The sequence below is a fragment of the Chiloscyllium plagiosum genome, chromosome 32 (genome assembly GCF_004010195.1).
Source record: "Chiloscyllium plagiosum isolate BGI_BamShark_2017 chromosome 32, ASM401019v2, whole genome shotgun sequence".
NCBI classification, from domain to species: domain Eukaryota; kingdom Metazoa; phylum Chordata; class Chondrichthyes; order Orectolobiformes; family Hemiscylliidae; genus Chiloscyllium; species Chiloscyllium plagiosum.
Genome location: NC_057741.1, coordinates 19,028,332 through 19,051,134, shown reverse-complemented (window position 1 = coordinate 19,051,134; position 22,803 = coordinate 19,028,332). Strand labels below are relative to the sequence as shown.

At 40.6% G+C, this 22,803-nt stretch overlaps 1 protein-coding gene across 13 annotated transcripts in view; it reads left to right on the top strand.

Moving 5' to 3' along the window:
* inpp4b (inositol polyphosphate-4-phosphatase type II B) overlaps nt 1-22,803 on the top strand; it is a 1,028,621-nt gene that overhangs the window by 699,537 nt on the left and 306,281 nt on the right. For all 13 annotated transcript variants that reach the window (XR_006309059.1, XM_043674148.1, XM_043674147.1 and 10 more), the window contains 2 exons: nt 3,344-3,455; nt 12,711-12,783. Coding sequence is in view for 12 of the 13 variants with exons in the window: in XM_043674148.1 (XP_043530083.1) it covers nt 3,344-3,455; nt 12,711-12,783 (185 nt within the window). In the remaining variant the exon portion in view is untranslated. The remainder of the gene's footprint in view (nt 1-3,343; nt 3,456-12,710; nt 12,784-22,803) is intronic.

Sequence of the window (22,803 nt, the reverse complement as noted above, 5' to 3'; positions counted from 1 at the left end):
TCACCTATTGTACTCTATGCTACTTTCTCCCCACCCCCACCCTCCTCTCACTTATCTCTCCACCATTCAGGCTCTCTGCCTGTATTCCTGATGAAGGGCTTTTGCCCGAAACGTTGATTTTCCTGCTCCTCGGATGCTGCCTGAACTGCTGTGCTCTTCCAGCACCACTAATCCAGAACCTTATTTTGTCAACAAGTATCTAGAAGTCCAGCTGAACAGGGGGTACATGAGGTCAATGCTCATCAACTGTACCCTGAGATGTTGGTGATTGATGGAACGCTGGAAGAGCATGTGGCAAGAAGAAATTCCCAGGTTATTGCTCTGACACTAATGTTGGGAATTGTCACTGTTTAGTTTCTATGCAATGGGTGGAAGAAACGGAAATGCACATTGATGAGATGCAATGATATAATAATGAGATACTAACACATGCTAATTCACAAAAATAATCTCCTCATTGCTCTATAGTAAGAATCTTGTCTTTGCCATTCAACACGTGGTTGAAAAATAGGATTTCTTGCTCTCAATGGTGTGCAATGAGGAGATTTTTACTTGCATTAGTATGCGTTGACATCTCATTATTATATCATCTTGCCTTGTTCTCATTGTCTCACTGTTTACTGATATTATTCTCCCAAATTTTGTACTAATGCCAACATCATGCATGGGCTGGGAAGATTGCATTCCCTACCATTCTTCAAAACATTCCGACGTGGATATTTTCTGTCCGAAGTGCCAGAAAAGATCTGAGGAATCTCAGTTTAATATCTCATCTGAAGAGCAATTATTAGGGTCACACTGGAATATCTATCTCCATTATGTGTAAAATCCAGAGGTGGAAATTAAACCCGCTAACCTCTAATGCAGTCTTAACTGTTACCAATGAATAGTATTATTAATCAGTTTGTGGTGAGCAATAGTTTGAAACATTAGAGCAGAATATATAATTGTGCATCTGAGATGTCTGAAACTTAAATGAAGAGGTACATGTGATTTTTTTTAGTTTATTAAGAGTCAGACTGGAACTATTCTGTCATTTATTTTTCAGTAGTGAATTGAGATGTTGTGCGTTTATATCACTTTAATTTCCTCTGGCCTTTTCGGTATGTGCTTAAGGAGATCTATACAAACGCTCAAGGGGAGTGGGAACCGATTGAGTGAAAGACATGTTTATGTGCAGTGTAGCCTATGTGATTTTATCTTAGATTGTTCTTGGTTAAAGCCCTTAACATAGCTACATCCTATCAAACTTGAGCTGAAAAGTATAACCCAAGATTTGGTGTATTATTTATCAGGCACCTAGGGATATGCAATAAATGCCCAGCCAGCGATGCCCATGTTCCACGAGTGAATTTTTTAAAACGTGTTTTGAACAATGAGATTTTAATTCACATTAGTTTATTTCATCATTTTTTAATTGCTTCACAAATACTTTGTGACATAATTGAGCTGCCATTTCTTTCTTTTCTATTCTGCCCTTTTAAGCATAATACATTAGCCACCTTTCTAATTTTCTCTCCTTGATGTCTTTGTTTTTTTTTCCTAGTGCACTCATAATACGTTATAACACATTATCCTGTGAATTTCATTCTGATCTAGAGGATAAAAGCACTACTCGACCAGTGTATCATATTAAATATAAACTTTAAAGGAGAAGGAAGGTTCGAAATAATTTCATAGAATGCTGTGAAACATGAATCTACTATTAATTCATGTTATACAGCCTTTGATCAGTTAACTTTTCTGCAAGTTTATATCAACTCAATTAACCGGTCAGATCAGTTGTGCTACGTGCAGAATAAATAAGATTCCAACCTTCACGCTGTGAAAACCACAACAACTCATATACTACCATATATAGTAAATCATCTGTATCCACAAAATAGTAAATTCACCTAACCAAAATATAAGTAACAACAAACATTGCATATCCACAATGTTTTAACCATTTTAACCTTTTTTAACAAGCTCCACACTTGCGAATTTCATCATTTGCAGGGGTGCTCAAGAATGAAACCCGAACAGATATGGAGGAATGACTATAGTTTCAAAATGAGCAACAGCTCAGCACTGTGGCTATGTAATATCTATAACTTTCATTGTGCCACCCCATATTTCCATTGGCTTGCCTTCACAGCTGCCGCTCTCCAGGGAATCCACCTCCATTACTGTCAGATTGGCCATAAATGCTATTTCACTCTTGCTTCTCTGTCTCTCCAACAACTGATGACTTTTTCCTTATTCAATGAGGAAAGGCTGAGAGTTAAGGCTGTGCGGAATTAAGTGACTTCTTTGGATAGAGGAATATTTATACTGGAGTCGTGTGGGGGGAGCTAGTGGTACAGTGGCTGTGCAGGTTGACAGGTGACATTGAAGAGCAAGAGGGTATCAATGTACGAGCACTTGCTGTTGAGGTGCAAACATGAGGAAAGTTCTAGGATGAAATTGTGTCTGGCTGCAGAGTCAGTGGCTCAGATGATAGCTGTGTGAAAGTCTTTGGATAAGTGAGTGATATAAAGATAATTGGCAAAAGAACAAGAAAGTAAATGAGGAGAACATTAGATACAAGCACGTTCTAATAGTACGCTGTCTGAAAAGCAGGTGAATGATGTATGCAGTAGCGCGAAGAAATCTTACTACACGGTTCATGACCTAGTTTCTGTCCCCATTGCTTGTAGTTAGTTCATACAGGCCAGTAAGGAAGTATTCGTGCCACATCCTGGTCTGTGTACATCAGGTGTGCTGCTCGGTCCATCAGACACCAGGAAATATTACAGCTTGGCTGTCTCAGATTCTTTGGAGGCCTGTCACAGTTCATTGTTTATTGTGTTACTGCTGAAGCCAGGATAAGCCTGTGTTTACATAGGAAATATCCTTGAATTGATAGGGATGAAGAATTTAGAAACCATGGCACTTTATATGACTTAACATCTGCTCTGATATTTAATTCTTAGAAGATGAAGCAACTTAACTATATTTATAGTCAAGAGTTGAACAGGTCACATTCTCACAAATGCTTTTATAAAGGCTTAGACCAACCATACAAATGTAACAGTTATATTATTGTGCTGCATTTTGCTGTTCTGTTGGACATTAGGATTTTTTGTTTAAATTACATTGATATTACTGATTTCCACTGGGTTATATGCTGTCCATTTATAAATAGGATGAAACAACAGTGTCTTAAAATAGAGACTGAATTCTGCAGGCATGACTGAAATAATTCTTTGAAGAAATAACCTCATAAAAATCGTGTGTCAATTTGAGCATGTGCAGCTACCAGTGAAATGCTGTTGTGAATTCCTTTTAGCTTGAGTCAAGGAGATACTTGTTTATGTTTCAGCCCTTTAGATGGTTCAAGCAAAGTGGGGACCATAGTGGTCAGCAACCTTAAAATGGGAGAGAATGAAACTGAAGAAACAGACCAAAGCCCTGGTGAGGTTTCGAGGCCAAAGGTAAAGACAAATGCTTGCTGTATAAATATATGTCTAATGTTTACCAAAATTCAACTGAGTATCAATGGTTCATAATTGCCTTGTTCTTGTCTTATTTACTTAGCACAGTTGACGTGAGCAGGCACTTAACTACAATGTAAAAATTTCAATGGAATATCACAGTTTAAAGATTAAAAACATAACTTGTAGCTTTTGTTTAGGTTTAAATCTTCTATTGGTGGATAAGAAAATATTTACTACTTGCGATAGTAGAGTATTGCCACACGTCTAAAAATATCTCTATCTGTAATGTGTAAAAGTCCTTTCGTATGCACAGCATATGTCAGGCAGCACTTATGATAACATTTTCCTAACATGCTTTTTCTATCATGGGATTTCCTTCACACCTATCATGTTTTTCATGATAATTAAACATAATATTCAATTAATTTACCTTTAGTTTACTTCCAAGACTTGTCTAAAATTTTGCTCACTTAATCCTGAGACTTCTCATCTGCCTGTCTAGCATAGATGGTAGCAAGATGCTAGACAATATTTAATGGAAGCAATGTGGGTTTTGCCTGGCAGCTAGAGAGTTGCTGAAAACCTTATGTTCCTTCATTTATGTAAATCCTCCAAAATTAAATGCAACTTAGACATTTAGTTGGAAGATGGCAGGCCATCTCTGGGATCAAGGAAAACGGGGGAGGGGGGGGGGAACAGAACTCCCATTTGCCAAGATTTGTTGGCCAATCAGAGGCTGGCAGCTTTATTGAATGGCAGCACAAGTGATGGGGCATTCACTACTGTCCAAGTGTGACCAAGCCACAGGTGAGAGGGGATTCACAGGAGAGGAGGCTTGACAGCAAGGGCAGTGGGACAGTTTTCAATGGGCTTCCCTTTCCCATTACCAGATCCCTCGAACAAAAGAGTCCACAAATAATGTTTTGCTTTGTCATGCTGCTCAATTTGGCAAGCCCACACCTGCTACTGACTCTTTTCATTTCTGCCATTGACTTGTCTAATTTATTATGAATGCTGTGTACGTTTGTCAGTATAATTCCTCACACATTCAGGATTGTCCGGGAAATGTCCAATTGCCAAATCACATCTAGCATTGAACACTTTTTTTACAAGTGTAGGTTAGTTGGGTAAAGTCAGTGCATTACTTATTGTTTAGGGCTGAGGCGATATGATACATTCTACGGTCCATGGGCCATACAATCTGCATATCTGGCATCAGATCAATATAGAAATTCCAAGTACCACTTTACTCATTTATCGGGTGGACAGAAAGTCATTCTTGACTTGATGATAGCATCCTGCTAATATCACATTTGGGAAATCTGAGATGGACTGGTGCATTTCAGGAATAAAAGAGGTGGTTTAAGAGCCATTAATGTATTTCTGAAATTCACTGCAAAAAGTAATCTGATTAGGGTAGCCAATATGCTGTAGGAGAGTTTGATGCTGATTAGACTAGATTCCCTACAATGTGGAAACAGGCCCTTCGGCCCAACAAGTCCACACTGACCCTCCGCAGAGTAACCCACCCAGACCCATTTCTCGCTGACTAATGCACCTAACACTATGGGCAATTTAGCATGGCCAATTCACCTAATCTGCATATCTTTGGACAGTGGGAAGAAACTGGAGCACCTGGAGGAAACCCACGCAGACGCGGGGAGAATGTGCAAATTGCACATAGATAGTTGCCAGAGGCTGAAATTGAACCCGGGTCCCTGGAGCTGAGAGGCTGCAGTTCCAACCACTGAGCCACCGTGCCGCTGTGCTCAGTTCTCTGAGACATTTGGTTTGCAATGCAGAATGATGCCAACAGCATAGGTACAATTGCTATACAAGCTAGGTCAGTTAAAAAGATCCTGCTTTCTGGACCTCATCCCTTATCAAAGGTATGGTGACCCTTAGGTTAAACTCATCGTCAGTCATCTCTATCTATTGTGAGAGAGCAGCCTGTGGTCTTCTGGGGCTATGGCAACCTTCACTTTCTCTCAGCCTCAAGCTTGCATCTGTCTCAGGCTTTACTTATGAAGTTGCTGCCAATGCCAATCTAATCATGTGCAAAACTATAAGTATCCCAATGTATACTGACCAGTGAAAGTAGACTTGCAGTAGAATTCCTGTATTCCCAGCTATCCTGACACGAACCAATATCTGTTGAGGACAGTGAATCTCTGAAGTTGGGCCTGGCTGATCTGGTGCATGTTGTGAGATTCCAAGTGACTTGACTGATTTTCACATGCAGTGTGAATATTTGGAAGCATTGTGAGGCTCCAAGGCCAACCTGGGTGTAAACTCAACAAAGGTACTGGAATACTCATATTTTACAATTGTGACAAAATCCACACAATTCTTAATGATGGGTGAATATTTGTATCTATTGGACCTGCTGCTTGTATGATTATGGACATCCTTACTTGAAGGCAAACGAAAAAGGCATTTGCTGGACTTGTGTAAGCACAACAAGCAGCCAGTTTTATGTATGCAATAGATTTCATTGTCACGGCTCACTGTGTCTGTATATTTATGGGCTGCCCAAGATGCATGATGCTATACATCCTATTAATCACCAGCTTGGCACAACATGAACTGGCCACATGATTGGGTAAATTGTTACACCAGTTTTGACTAAGTTTTCCACTCAAGATGAAAGTTTACTTCACATTTTCTGGGACTCTACAGAACTTGCTGTGTCCATGTGTTCATTTGACATTACCGGCCAATAAACAACACACCACTCAAACAAGCCTTAGGCACTGGTACTGCAGCATTATATTGTGGTGATCCAGACCCTCCATCAGTATTAATTGAACTCATCAACTAGCACAATTGAGCTCAGTTCTGACATGATACATAAGCAACAGGTGGTGTTGACAGGGAATCCCTGCTAGGCTCAACTCCCTCTAACATCTTTGTTAGATTCCCTGAGAAACATGTATTTGATGGAATGGCACCTATTCTTCTACCCTTTGCATGTTCCTGCTATGTAGTTATATGTTTGATACATTTGAGTCTGTCAGCTACATGTAAGAATTTCCTTACCTGTCATAATAGGCTCCTTCCTGCACTCAAATTCATCTTTGAAGTGGAACAGTCAAATTATCTCTCTTTCTTTGACATCCTCATCAATAAATTGTTCAAGGCTTGTCTACTGCACAACTACCTTCACTGCTTAGTGATTCGGATTCCTCCAGTTTGACATACTTTAATATTGCTCATTTGGCAACACTATAAATAGGGACTGAGCCATTTGTTCAAAACCAAAAATTCAGTGTTGAAAAAGGATGCATTAAATCCATCCTGCAAGATAATGACTATCCTGATGAGAGAATTTCTTGGTGCATATCATGCAAACACACAAATAGCTCTCAATCCACCTCTTCACCTGATGAAGGAGTAGCACGCCGAAAGCTTGTGATTTCAAATAAACCTATTGGACAATAACCTGGTGTCGTGTGACTTCTGAACTTGTCCATTCCGGTCCAATACCGGGACCTCCATTTCAATCTACCTCCAACTACTGTGGAAGTGTAAAGTTTCTCAGATTTGAGCAATGGATGAAACAAGCTGTTTGATGTTACTTCTGTGCAGTAACATCACATGTAATGTTCATCACTAACAGGATGCTGTCGTCCCATCAAAAAAATGTTCTGCCGATCTCACAGATGAGCAATGCGGCACACAAATTTCAATACTGGTTGTCAAGTTTGTAGGTTGCATGTTCCAAAGATTAGACAGGATTTTCATATATTTGGAACGGCAAGGACAGATTAGGGATAGTCAGATTGGCTCTGTGCGTGGGAAATTGTATCTCACCAACTTAATCAAGTTTTTGAAGAAATAACAAAAAGGGTTGATGAAGCCAGAGCAGTGGACGTGATCGATGTGGACTTAATCGATGTGGACTTAAGTAAAGTGTTTGAAAAGGTTCCACACAGACTGGTTAGTAAGGTTTGATCACATGGAATATGGAGAGAAACAGGCATTTTGATACAGGACTGGAGACAGAGGGTGGTGGTGGAGGGTTGCTTTTCACACTGGAGGCTTGTGACATAGCAGTGTGCTATAAGAATCAGTGCTGGGTCCACTGCTTTTTGTCATTTACATAAATGATTTGGATGTGAACATAGGAGGTATGGATTAGATTAGATTCTCTACAGTATAGAAACAGGCCCTTCGGCCCAACCAGTCCACACCGACCCTCCAAAGAGTAACCCAACCAGACCCACATCCCTCTGACTAATGCACCTAACACTATGGCCAATTCATTTAACCTGCACATCTTTGGACTATGGTAGGAAACCGGGGCACCCGGAGGAAACCCACACAGACACGGGGAAATGTGCAAACCCCACACAGACAGTTGCCCAAGGCTGGAATCGAACCTGGTTAGTAAAATTAGAATTAGAATCCCGATAGTGTCGAAACAGGCCCTTTGGCCCAACAATTCCACACCGCCCCTCTGAAAAGTATCCCACCCAGACCCATTACCCTACATTTCCCTTGACTAATGCACCTAACCAACATGTCACTGAACACTATGGGCACTTTAGCTTTGCCAATTCATGTAACCTGCATGTCTTCGGACCATGGGAGGAAACCACAGCACCTGGAAGAAACCCACGCATCAGAGAATGTGCAAACTCCACATAGGCAGTCACCTGAGGCTGGAATCGAACCTGGCGCTGTGAGGCAGCACTGCTAACCACTGGACCACCATGCCGGTTTACAGATGATGCCAAAATTGGGGGTGTAGTGGACAGCCAAGAAGGTTACCTCAGTGTAGAATGGGACCTTGATCAGATGTGTCATTGTGCTTAGGAGTGGCAGATGGAGTTTAATTTAGATTCTTGTGAGGTGTTGTGTTTTGGAAAGGCAAATCAAAGCAGGACTTGTACACTTAATGGTAAGGTCCTGGGGACTGTTGCTGAACAAAGAGACCTTGAAGTACAGGTGCATAGTTCTTTGAAGGTAGAATCACAGATAGTGAAAAAGCATTTGGTAAGCTTGTTTTTATTGGTCAGTGGATTGAGTACAGGAGTTAGACGTCCTGTTGTGGCTGTACAGGACATTGGTTTGGCCATTTTTGGAATACTGCATTCAATTCTGGTCTCTCTGATAGAGGAAGGATGTTGTGAGACTTGAAAGGATTCAGAAAAGATTTGCTAGGGTTAGAGGGTTAGAGATATAGGGAGAGAATCATAGAATCCCTCCAGTGTAGAAACAGATCATTTGGCCCAACAAGTCCACACTGACTCTCCAAAGAGCATTCCACCCAGACACATTCCCTATAACCCTGCATTTCCCAATGCTAATCCACCTAACCTACAAACATCCCTGGACACTATAGGCAACTTAGCATGACCAATCCACTTAACCTGCACATCGTTGAACTTTAGGAGGAAACCAGAGCACCCGGAGGAAACTCATGTAGACATGGGTGAATGTGCAAACTCCACAGTCACCTAAGAGTGGAATTGAACCCGGGTTCCTGATGCTGTGAGGCAACAGTGCTAGCCATTGTGTTGCCCCGAGGCTGAATAGGCTGGGGTTATTTTTCTTCGAGCGTTGGAGATTGAGGGATGACCTTATAGAAGTTTGTTAAATCATTAGGGGTGTAGATACTGGAAAATGGGACTAGATTTATCCAAGGTATCTGGTCAGCATTCATGTGCTGGACTCAAGAGTTTCCATGCTGTACAGCTCTATGACTCTATAATTGGATTGAGCATAGCCCTTTGGCCTTATGTGGCAAACACTGTACTGACCCTACCCAACCAGCCTGTCCTTGTAAAACCCACAACATGGTGTCTAACATTAGATGTGATTCTGCAACTGTACAGCATTTTCTATATTTTCCTGATTGTGCAAATAATTACACTGACAACTAATCTAAGATTACCAGTCAGGCTCGCAGTGTGACGTACTTGGGTGTGCTGGAAGCTGCATATGTTAATGCACAGGCACTATTCTTTGCAGACAGAAAGAACATGTACACGCACTGTGCCTGCTTCAACTCAGCAAAACAGGTGACAGCCTGGTGATGTCTTGACCAGTCAGTGTTAATGTGCCTGGTTTTAAATTTAAAACAAAACTTAGCAGTTGAACTTTTAATCATTATCATCTGTTGCTTTCTCCAGTGTGACAGTTCTATTGGAATCCATTTACTAATCAAGTGTCCATGCAGACTTAGAGTCAATCAGTCAGCACACTCATCTCATGCTGTACAAATATTGGGTTTTATCTTATATCCATAATCTAATATATACTGAATTATGCTGACATATGCAAAATGAAAACTTTTGACAAAATGTCTTTTTTCAGCAAAACTTGCACTCTGTCCAATCAAAAGGCCACTGCCTTTTTCTTACTTTTCCCTACTCTGGCCCTACTTGCTTATGAAATTTTTGGTTTTTATATTCTGTGCTTCCCTGTCACATTGTCTTTATCATTACTGTCTAGGTACCCTGTAGCCCTGTGCAACTGGCTTGTCCTTTTTCTTAATTTTGATTTAAAGTCCTCTGCATAATTCTGTTTGATCCACCAGGATACAGGGCCTAGAGTAGCTGATTTGAAATGTGTTTGATGAACAGCTCCTTCTTACTGCTGCTAGTATGCCACAAATGGAAACCCATTTCTTCATCACCAATATTTGAGCCATACATTCAACTCTCTAACTTTTTTTTTACCCTATGCCAGTTTGTTCATGGGCCCAGTAGTAAACTAGCCATTATTGACTTTGTGTTTTTTAATTTAGTCCCGTTACAGTGACTAAAACACTTGATAGTATTTAACTGTGTAGTCTGTTTCCTCTGGTGGTGTGGAGTGAGAAGGTCAGAAAGAAGTGAGCGTGTGATTAGAATTAGAGTGAGGCAGTCAAGTGATGTTAGTGAACACTTTGCACAAAGGATGGAGCAATTGTCAAACTTTTCTTGGTAAGTTGTTGAGGCTATATCATTTGAAAATTTCAAAATTGAGAGCAATATATTTTTGTTTGACAGGAGTGTTAAGCATTTCAGAACAAAGGCAGATAAGTAGATGGAATTAATACAAGAATTAGCAATCATTTGACAAACCTCTTGTGGGTCAGTGATAGTGTCCCTACCCCTGGACTGAGAGGTCCGGTTCAAGTCCCATCTGCTCCAGACATGTGTAATAACATTCCTGAACAGGTTGATTAGAAAAATAGGTTAATTATTTTAAAAATCAGCAATCATCTGATTAACTAGTGGAACATTGTCAAGCACTGAATTGTCTTTTCCTGTTCTTCCTTTCCTTTCTTTTTGCTAGTCCAGTTATTCTTCCCATTTGGTGATGGTCAAGCAGCTTGTTGTTCATTCCTCAGTGATATGAAATTATATCCTGGTTGTGAGATTGTCTGCTTTTTTAAACAAAAAAAAAAGTAACCCAGTGTGCTTAGAGAAAAGGGAGGATCCTTTGCTGAGTGTGTCCCACAGTTTATTCGCATTTTTACTAAAAAGATTGATGCAGTCTAGTATTGATTATGATGATGGTGAAAAGCCATGTCAAAACTAATGGAATTTCACTCCAAACAATAGAAAGCTCACATTTTCCTTGCAAGTGGAGTTCTGTAAAAGCAAAAAAAAATCTGTTTTGAGACAATCGGAATGATTCTTTCCGTGTTTCAGCGAAATGACTGATGGCAGATTCTTTATTCAGCTGCCAACTGAATCACAATGATTATGGCTGTTCAAGCTTTCATCCCAGTTCTATTCAACATAATTGATCTCAGCCAGGCTGCAGTGGGGTTTCTGTAGTTGGCTTGTTTGGTGAGGGTACAATTAAGCAAGGTTTACATTTACAATTCCTTCTCAGAGGCTGAAATTGAAATCTGCCTGTTGACACTGGGTAAGGTTTATTACCCAGTTGTCGAGGAGGCAAAATAAATTTCAATTAACAGGTTTTGGCCATACACGTGAGAGAAATTAATTCCTGTAGTGTGCTTATAAAGTGCTCTGGAAATTAACAATTTCTTGAAATTACGGTGATGAATTCAGTTACCATATTTTCATTTTGCAAAAGTTGAATGTGATAGGTACTTGCCTTATGAGTTTTTCTGACGATTGTTGAGATATTAATGTTTCTCAAAAGAATTTATCAAGACAACAATGCTGTAACAGCATAATTAAGGAAGTAATCATTATAGGTGCCAATAACACACATAACACTAGATTGTAGTGAATTTGCTAACATGTCTGGAGATTATGTTTTAAAATTACATATTTACAGACACTAGTACATTGCTGCATATATTGATACATAGCTTCACATGGTTAAAAGAAAGAGACATTTTAAAGCAGAAACTGTAAATATCACTTGCCTGCTAGATATATCAAATTGAAATATGAAATGTTATGATAGTTTATTCCATGAAAATAATTCCTTTTAGCAAGTTCAGTTGGAGATAGGGAAACATTAGAAGGAAAGAAGTACCAATATCTCACCAATTGTCTTGACAATGGATGCCAAAACATTTTTAATTTAATTTAATATTAACATGAATGACATTTAAATTTATTGCAGAATAGGATTAAAATAAATTTTAAATATTTTATCCCAAAAATTGAGATGTTTGCAACCTTTGTAAAGTACATTGTGCACTATGACTGAAATCTAATGGTATTTGAAAATAAATTTGCTTAAAAATATAAGGCTGGATATTGTAACATATAACATTAGCACCTGAAAGCTTCACAAATCTGTTTGGCATTCTTCTGGCATCTCTACAGGGCCTTTATTCTATTGAAATGCATTAGTATTTGGAATGAAAAAGTGGATAGTATTTTGTTAGAATAGAATAGAATGCCATTAGGCCCAGCAAGTCCACACTGACCCTCCGAAGAGTATCCACCCAAACTTATTCCCCTACCCTATTACTCTACATTTACCCCTGGCTGATGCACCTAACCTACACATCTCTGAACATTTTGGGCAATTTAGCATGGCCAATTCACCTAAGCTGCACATCTTTGGATTGTGGAAGGAAACTGGAGCACCTGGAAGAAACCCACGCAGACACATGGAGAATGTACAAACTCCACACAGTCACCCGAGGCTGGAAGTGAACTCAGGTCCCTGGCGCTGTGAGGCAGCAGTGCTAACCACTGAGCCATTGTGCTGCCATGTCATTCAAATGCACACATTTCTTTAATATCACCAGTGATAATTTCTTGTCTAATAATGTTTTATATTTGTACGATTATAGTGATTTCCCTGTAATCTCTTCTTTACTAGCCAACTTCTTTTTGTGGAAATCTGTTGCACAGAAGTATTAAAGACCCCGAAAATTCCTCACTTCTTGATTCAGGTATGTTTGTTCTTCATTTGTTTTATTTAAAATTGATTGAAGATCCATTATACATACCCGAATCATTTATTTGATGGCATCTATTGAATAAAATGAGCATTTTTGGTGGTTATGCAAATATATTTTGCCAAATATAACAGCCTGGCATGTTTCTTCTTTGTCTGTCTTCCATTCATGGGACTTGCATTACAGAAAATACCATAAAGCATTTACATTTAAGGCATAACGGTTTCTATGTTCCAATTATTAATTTATTATTAGAACCTACTCTAGCACATCATATTAAAATGTCTTATCTTCAACTGCAGGCATAGAAAATAGATATATGGGAGTAGGCCATGTGACCCCCTCGAACTTGCTTCTCCATTCAGTATGATCATGGCTGATCATCCAGCTTGATACCTTAATCCTGCCCTCCCTCCATATTCTTTGGTCCCTTTCACCACAAGAGTTATATTTGCCTCCTTTTGAAAACACAATATTTTGGTCTCAACCACTTTATGTGATAATCAAATCCACAGGCTCACCATTCTCTTTCTGGGTGAAGAAATTTGTCCATATCTCAGTCCTAAAAGGTTTACCCCATCTTAAGCTGTGTTCCTAGTTTTGGATTCCCCCACCATTGAGAATGTCCTCCCTGCATCAAAGCTGTCCAGTCCTGTGAGAATTTTGTATGAAATACGCCCTTATTTTTCTAAACTCCACTAAATCAATCCTAACAGACTCAATATTTTCTTAAGGGTCAATTCTGCTATCCCAGGAGACAGTTTTATAAACCTTTGCTGCAGTCCTTCAATATCAAGAGCATCCTTCCTCAGAGTAAGGAGACCCAATCTGTACACAGTATTCAAGGTATGGCCCAACTAATGCCCTGTATAATTGTAGCAAGAGATCCTTGTTCCTGTACTTGAATCCTCTTGCTGTGAAGGCCAACATACATTTTGCGTTCTTTACTATCTGCTCCATGGGGAGGTGATGGCCTCGTGGTATTATTGCCGAATTGTTAATCCAGAGACACCGGTGTCCTGGGGACAGGGGTTCAAATTTTGCCACAGCAGATGGTGTAATTTGAATTCAATCAGAAGCTGGAATTAAGAATCTAATGATGACCATGAATCCATTGCCGGTGGTCAGGAAAACCCCATTGGTTCACTAATATCCTTTAGGGAAGGAAACTACCATCCTTACCTGGTTTGGCCTACATATGATCCAGACCTACAGCAATGTGGTTGACTCTGAGACTACCCTCTGGGCGACTAGGGATGGGCAATAAATGCTGGCCTAACCAGAGGCGCCCACATCCCGTGAGTGAATAAAGAAAAACCTGCATATTTATTTCCAGCAACTGGTGCATGAGGACATCCAGACCCATTCCTTCTCCCAATTTATAGCCATTCAAGTTAAAATCGGCATACCTATTTTTGCTACCAAAGTGGATAACCTCACATCTGCCATGATTTACCCACTCACCCTTCCACAAGATTTATGTTATCTGCAAATTTTGAGATATTACATTTAATTCCCTCGCATATTGTGACTAGCAGGGTCCTAGTAATGATCCCTGAGGTATCTCACTAGTCACTGCCTGCCAATCAGAAAAAGAACCATTTATTCCTACTCTTTGTTTTCCTGTGTGCTCAACAATTTTCTGTCCATGTCAATACACTATTCTCAATCCCAAGTGCTTTAATTTTACACATTAGTTTGTAATGTAGAACTTTGTCAAAAGCCTTATGGTAGTCCACATAAACCACAACCACAGACTCTCCCAAACAGCTCTACTGGTTGCATCCTTGAAGAATTCCAGAATGCTGTATTTGTCAAGCATGATTTCCCTTTTGTACGGCCATACTGACTGGGGATGATTCTGCCAATGTTTTCTAAGTGCTCTGATGTAAAATTCTTGATAATAAGCACTAGCATCATCTCCACTACTGACTTCAGACTCACTGGTATATAATTCCCTGTTTTCTCTCTCCCTCACTCATTAAATAGTGGAGTTATATTAGCTACCCTGTAGTCTGTTGGAGCTGTTCCAGGGTCTAAAGAATATCGGATGACGACCATCAATATAGCTACTATTTCTAGGGCCACTTTCTTAAGCATTCTGGGATGTAAAATATCAGGCCCTGCGGATGTATCAGCCTTCATTCCCAAACATTTCTCAAAAAGCATTCCTCTATTAATACAAATTTCCTTCAGTTCCTCTCTCTCACTAAACCCTGTGGTCCCCATTATTGGCTAGAGGGCTTAATTATACACGAGTTTTTCTCAGTTTTTATCTTATTTGCTAAAGGGGTAGGGTTGAAAAGAAACATTCCCGCCACAACCCTCTGCACTATGTGTACCAGTATATTTTTCTTCCAAGGAAGAATCACCCCAACAATGTTGAGCTGCACTATCTGTGAACAACTAGTTGCTGATATTTTTCTTGTCTGGGGAAACTCCATTCAAAGACCCCCCTACTGGCTCCATCATATGCCTGGCATCCAGCTGAGGCCTCCAACCCACAAAGATGATGACTGTATATCTGTTGATGGAGAACAGCAGCCAGGAAGACTTGAATACTTCACCTGAGGGGCATAGAGATTAAAGAAAAATGTTTAAATTTGCCGTACTATTTTCAGCCAGCTCGTGGGCACCCCGTGGTCAGTGATGCTGCACAATACACGTTATAGTGACATATGTGCCCCTGTACAACAATTTTCAAGAAATGGACTGAATGAAAATGGAATATGAGACAATACATCCCTTCCCCTTGAAAATGTTACCCTCCGGTCAGATATCAAAACCTGGTATATGTGATGCTTCTGCAAGATTTATATTATATGAGTAAAGTAGGGTTCTGATAGATTCTAAGAAGAAGGTTGATTGATAACAATCAGGAATGGCTGATGTCAAAACTTATACAATTTCAGTATCCGTCAGTGGGTGAAGCAGCTAGTTTTTTATTTCTGATGGCATGGTTTCCAATTTCGGCTGCCCCGTGGGCCGAAGTCCCATGCCCGAGAGCTGCTGGCCACTGCTGGGCTCCAGACAGCAAGCAGTCCCTCTTGTTAAAATGCTGGAGCCACAGAACAAAGATTTGTCTGTCACATTGTGGCAGGGATGGGAGAGGAAGCCAAGAAGTTGGCACCCCATGGTACTCTAATTTTGGGAAGGGTTCCTGATCTCAAAAGGAGCCAGTGATAGAGGTTCCCTTCATCCGCTCCTCACCTGACACCCATGTTCAATGGTTTCCTTTGTCCCCAAGCCGCTTCACTTGCCTCAATATTTAGATCTGGGTGATAAGTGGCCTTTACATGGCCACGTGGAGAATTTGAGCTGAAAAATGTGTTGCTGGAAAAGCGCAGCAGGTCAGGCAGCATCCAAGGAGCAGGAGAATCGAAGTTTCGGGCATAAGCCCTTCTTCTCCTGCTCCTTGGATGCTGCCTGACCTGCTGCGCTTTTCCAGCAACACATTTTTCAGCTCTGATCTCCAGCATCTGCAGTCCTCACTTTCTCCACGTGGAGAATTTTACAGGTTCCTCATGTGCCAATCAGAGATTGGGATCCCAGGGAAGTCTGTCCAGGAGTAAGATTCATTGTTTGATAGTTCACAGAGAACCCAGAATTTTTCTTGGCTCACATGTCTTGAAGATATTTGAAGCTTGCCCTCATTTCAAAGAGAGAAAAATGTACTATTTCTGTGCACTGGTATTATTCATCTCAAACTTTAAATATTATTCAAGAATTCAAGGCCATCTGTTGGAGAAGTTTTAAATTCTGTATTGAATCAATAATTTATTCACATTAGTAAGAGCTGTTGGTTTCCTTTGTAAAGTTGTCAAACATCTCAGCCATAAAGGTGGTAGTCATGACACAACAGTTCTGCCTTCAGGAGAATAATTCCGTTCTACTTACCAATTACATAAATCTATCAGAATATATACTGATATATTTGTATATAATTACAACGTTATTGGTTGAAATAAACTGATTCAGTCTAACTTCTTGACACATAATAATGCTGTAGTACAATTCAAGATGTGAAGTTTGTTAATTCTCAGACACTTCTCATCAGACAATTTCATTCTTGCGGTTTGTGAATTAGTTCTTTTGATTGACAGATGAAAATATTAGCTCAGTGAGTTGAATTTGTTTTCTGATTAAGGGAAGGATTTGCAATACAATTTGTTTACTGTTATCGGTTACTTTTTTCCCTGCATAAAATAATTACTCTTTATGAGCACTGAAGGTGAGAAGACAAAGCTGTGAAGAATTTTCCAATGCTCAAGCCATTCAACCAAGTAAACCTCTGAGATTACACACAAACCAGTTTTTTTGTTATTTAATTGACCACTTAAGGGCCTCAGCTGGCCCTGGGTTAGCTGACAGAGGGAAGGATGTGATTCTCATCCAAGTTAATGAGTACCTATCAGGCACAATACTTTATTACAATACATTTATAGGATATGGCAACAGAAATTTTTAATCATGAGAATGCTTTGATAATACATTAAGTAATATTTAGATTATCTGTTTATCTCAATGGGTAAGTGCACCAAATTCAACAAATTGAAATGGAGTTGAAATGTCAGAAATTTGGTTATTGATTTATCCTGAAGGTGTTCTTCTTAGCTGCACTTCCTTATTGGTGGGCAAGGAGAAGCTAATGGAATGCTGCCTTTATACCAAGGTCTAAAGTACAAGGGCAGTCATAGAGGTCTACAGCACCAAAAAAGGCAATTCAGCCCATTGAGTCTGCGCCGTTCACAAATAACTACCTAATCCCACTTCTCAACATTTAGCCCATAGTCTTGCATGCCTTGGCATGGCAAGTGTACATTTAAATATTTCTTCATTGGTATGAGGGTTTCTGCCTCTACCACCCTTCCAGGCAATGAGTTCTAGTTTCCCACCACCCTCTGTAAGGTAAAAGCCATGCTATCCTGGGGAAGGGGGAAGGTAGATAGAAAATAACTCTATACCCTGGTTTGGAAGTCTGCAACTCAAGGGCATACTTTAGACTCATTGCCCACCTCCACCCTCCAAACTGGCCAGTTATCAAATAGGCACAGAGCTCAGAATTGTTCAAAGAGAGCATGAGACTGGGACTTTCTTGACTTATCATCAGTTGCTTTTATGGTTTATTTGAGAAACCAACTGGCTGTGAGGGGCCACTATGTTCTTCGGGACATAGCTCTTTAATTGAGAATCTTTTCGCTTTGCACCATTGTTTTAAATAAAGATTATTTTATTCCAGTTTGCTAGTACTGTGAGCACTTAAATATTAAAATGTGAGGACAAGGCGAGCCTTTGTACTTGTGCTTTGTATTGGCACAAATGTAGCAGCACCATAGTGCGTACACCCACCAGAAGGGAGGTGAGCAAGATTGTAGGCCTTGCATCGAGCAAAGAGGAGGCAAAATAAGGAACAGTCATCTTGAAGAATGCTCCTCAGTTCTGTCACATCCTATCTGATGTCAATAGATGCTTTATTCCCTCACTATCCCTAAAGTCCTGGGTCTCATCATGTTGCGGTTGTATGGGATGTTGGTGAGGCCTCTTCTGGAGTACTGTGTCCAGTTCTGGTCGCCCTGTTATCGGAAGGATATTATTAACCTGGAGAAGGTCAGAAAGGATTTACCAGGATATTGCTGGAAATGGAAGGTTTGAGTTATAAGCAGAGACTGGATAGGCTGGGGACGTTTCTAACTGGAAATTAAGAGGTTGCGGGGTGATCTTATAGAGGTTTATAAAATCATGAGGATATAGATAAGGAGAATGGCAGGTGTCTTTTCCCTAGGGTGGGAGATTTCAAGACTAGGGGTTATATTGTTAAGGTGAGAGGAGGAAGATTTTAAAAAAGACACGTGGGGGCAACTTTTTTGCAGAGTGGTTCATTTGTGGAATGAACTTCCAAGGAAGTGGTGGATGCAGGTAAATTTACAACATTTAAAAGACATTTGGATAATTATATGAATGAGAAATGTTTGGAGGGATATGGGCCAAGTGCAGACAGCTAGGACTAGTTCAGTTTGAGATTATGTTTGGCATGGTCTGGTTGAACCAAAGGTTCTGCTTCCGTGCTGTATGACTCTATAACATTAGGCTCCTTTGCTGCACTATTAGGATTGCTCAGCTTCCTCAGTGACTGTTTTTCCACAGTTGTAGGCTGCACAAATCCAAGCATTTCCCTTCCATCTCACTAAAGAATTAAATTTTCCACATCTCAGTTGTGCATTTCAGCAGTTCTTGGCATTGTGTGACTGCAGCACTTGTAACAACAGTGTAAGTGATTGCATGTTTACATAAGTAAATAACAGTTACACGTAATGAACACACGATACCCCATATGTGTTCAAAACATTTTCATCTTTTGTTGCTGACCACTGTGCTGCCCTGACATCCCCAGATGAGGTGGCGAGAGCCTATTCACTGGTATACCCTGATGCTGTGATAATTAGAGGGCCTAGGCAGCCTGCTGAAAATTTCCTGCACAGATTCAACTGCACTCTGCTTGGGCCAATCTGTTTTAAACAATGGCATCACTAGTAGTGGGGAAGTACAGAGGCAGGACACCTTTGGCATGTTCTCAAATGATGCTGCACAGGCTCTTGGCTGGTGCTTCTCCTTGCTATGGGTCCCTGCTGGCACTTCCCTGTATCCCTGATATTAAGGGGCATCTGAAGTGAGTTAGAGTTTGCAAATCTCCCTCTCATCTTACTCTCATCCACAGAGTGCAGGTGTGAGCGTATGTCTCCAGCCACTGGCTGTTCTGGACCTGACTGTCCAAGGTGATTGTGAGCTTTCCTTGGTGATAGCCAAGCACTACATGCCAAGCCACTATAGTAGACAGAATTTTAATAGACTCCTCTATCTTTCACTCTAATCAAGTTAGTGCTTCTGGAATCTCTACGTGTTAATCATGTCACATATGGCTGCGTACAGAAGCACATCATCTGCATGGGGCTGAGCACAACTCTGAGTAAAAAAGTCCTCAGACAATGCTTCTTCCACTGGCTGCAGACCTATGTCAGTGTGGCACCACCAGACTTTGCCCTGCATCTCTTCTAGATAATGGACACAATGAGGGGAATGTCTCTGTACTGGTAGAGTTAGCAGTTAAATGCTGTGCCAGTCTCTCTTCTGATGTTTCAAAGACAATAGATTCTCAGAAGTGGTGGAGCTGGATGTGGCCTTCATCCTCATCTGGTGGCTGCCAGTACCTGTGTGGAGATGGAAAGGAGTATGTTGGGATAAACGCACAGTCCCTTACATAGAACAATGTCTGACACTGCCTATACATCTAAGAACAGCAGACTGCAATGTTTTTTATTGTAACAATCCTGTTTCCTAATCAGTATAGAATGGTCACAATCCATCTTTATCTGATATATGGCCTGATCTTCAAAAGGGCTGATGATTTGAAACTTTGGCACTCCCACATTGGTTTGGGTCTCCTCTCTCATGTTGTGGAGTTAGTTATTCCACAAACACAAACAAAAAGATGGATTGTGATGGCAATGGATGCATGAGAGCTTTATAAGCATGCATTGATTGTGTAAGCATCTGAATCCTGTAAGGATTCTTGCAAGTAAGTGGAAGCACAATGCCTAGAACGAACATTTACATCATGAAGTGACTGTAAAACCTTTAGGCCAAATCATCTATGGAATACTGAGACTTGCAGGTCTAGGGCAGTGGTCCAGTTAATCTGAGCAATGCCCTTAAGTGTGTCAAATGTGCCACTTACTATTGCATAATGTATGAGATTTTCATGCTTTTCCTGCAGTGGATCTTGGTTCTTTTCTAAGCATGACTTGTGCTGACCTGCTCTGCAACCTCTCTCCCTAGACTGACTGCAGGACTGCATACTATCATGTCTGGGAAGAGTAGCTCCCTTTTTTGCTGGCCTTGGGACATAACTTCCATCAAGGCATTGCTAAACAGAGGGGCCAGGTTTTTGTCTGACCTGAGACTTGGTGGGGATGGTGGGAAGCAATGCTGCAGACTTGCAAGGTGTGAAGTCTTCTTGAGTTGGTCTTTAAATATGGCGCTAGAACCTTTGACCTCAGAAGATGCTGATAAGAGTGCAACCTTCCTACCTGCCTGGTCTACAATTCACAATTCAACTTGCTTAACAACTTGTAGGCACATGTGTTGAAATAAAAAGAGCTTAAGTTCATGAGAAATTTTGGGTCTTGGGCACGGCAGAATTAAGTACCTTTAATGTGCCCAATAGTATTCTTTGACTCTGAAACTCCTAACCATTTAAGCTTGCACTAGGATGAACAGCATTTAATAGCTGTATAAAGTTGATTATCCATGTTACTTCTTTCAGGGAAGAGCTGCCAAACCACATGCTAATCGGGCATTAGCTTGGCCACCAGAAGACCGTTGCAAAGATTCAAGACCCTTGGGGGTCCTGTATGCGATCTGCTAGCCAATCAGAAGCTGGCATTCTGACATCCAGCAATGCCACTGAGGAGGCAGTGGCTTTTGTTGGAAGAGCATCCCCCTAATGTCATTCTTTTGTCACCCTGGGAAAGAGGAGATTCTACCTATGTTGCCTAGTTCATGAGATAAACACAGAATGAACAGCAGTTTATTTCCTTATTTGTGTTTTCTAATGTTCAAAATTTAAAATAATCTTTATTTATTGGACTTCCTTGAAGCAGCTTTCCTTTAAAATTATGCATATACACGGTTGGATATTATTTAACAATGTTTTTGGGTTCTATTTGCATCCCAAATTTGGACACTAAACAATGGGGAAAGTTACTGTCTAGTTACTGTGTGCACAGGTCGTAAACTTGTCCTTTTAAATGCACATTTAAGATTTCATTGCATTCGACTTACGCAGAAAATCTTTGCATGCTGAGTTGAGTTTTAACTCTCAGGTATGGTGGATTGCAGACTCTGCCTCCTCTCCTCCATTGTAAGTGTACTTGGAAACTGTCATTTTACAAAATCACATCTATTCCTTTCTTTCTAAAGCATAGTTTTATAAATATTTGATAACAGTTGATGGAAATGTAAGATAAGGAAGGAACACCACTTTGACTGGGACAACACATCCATCCTAAGATAAGCCAGAGACATGCACAAGAATTCCTAGAAGCATGGCATTCCAACCGGAACTCTATCAACAAACACATCGAGTTAGACCCCCATCTACCACCCCCTGAGAAAAAGAATGGATCATCGCCACAGGAAATGACATAATCAACCCAAAGAAACCCAAACATATAAATAGAAAGCAGGAATTATCAGCAGTGCTTCGCCCGGAGGCTTACTGAAGATGTTACCGAGTAGGGTGACGAAGTGTCTGGAAATGAACCTTCCAGCTCAGCGAGCAAACCTACATCCAGAAGGAATTTGACGCTGGCCACCCTTTCGGCCTCACTTCCATTGATGTAGATGGAGGCATATTCTCTTTTTCTCACTAAAGTCAATGATCAGTTCTTTAGTTTTTCTGTTGTTGAGAGAGAGATTGTTCTCATTGCACCATTTCACTAAACCCTCTATCTCCCTTCTGTATTTTGACTCGTTGTTTGATATATGTCCTACTACAGTGGTGTCATCAGTGAACTTATAGGTGGCATTCATTCAGAATTTGGCAACGCAATCTGGGTGTACGGGGAGTACAATAGGGCGCTGAGGATGCATCCTGCAGGGCGTCTCGTGTTGCGTGTTATTGTGGAGGTGATGTAGCTATCTATCTTCACTGATTGCAGTCTGTGGATCAGGAAACTGAGGATCCAGTTGCAAAGGGGGGAGCCAAGACCAAGGTCACGGAGTTCTGAGATCAGTTTGGAGGAGATAATGGTGTGAAGCAGAGCTGTAGTCAATGAGCAGGAGACTGATGTAAGTATCCTTGTTGTCCAAATTTTCCAGGAATGAATACAGGACTAAGGATAAGGCATCCACTGTGGACCTGTTATGTTGATAGGCAAATTATAGGGGATTGAGGTTGGCTGGGATAATGGAGTTATTGTGGGCCATGATCAGCATCTCGGATTTTTGAGGTCAGAG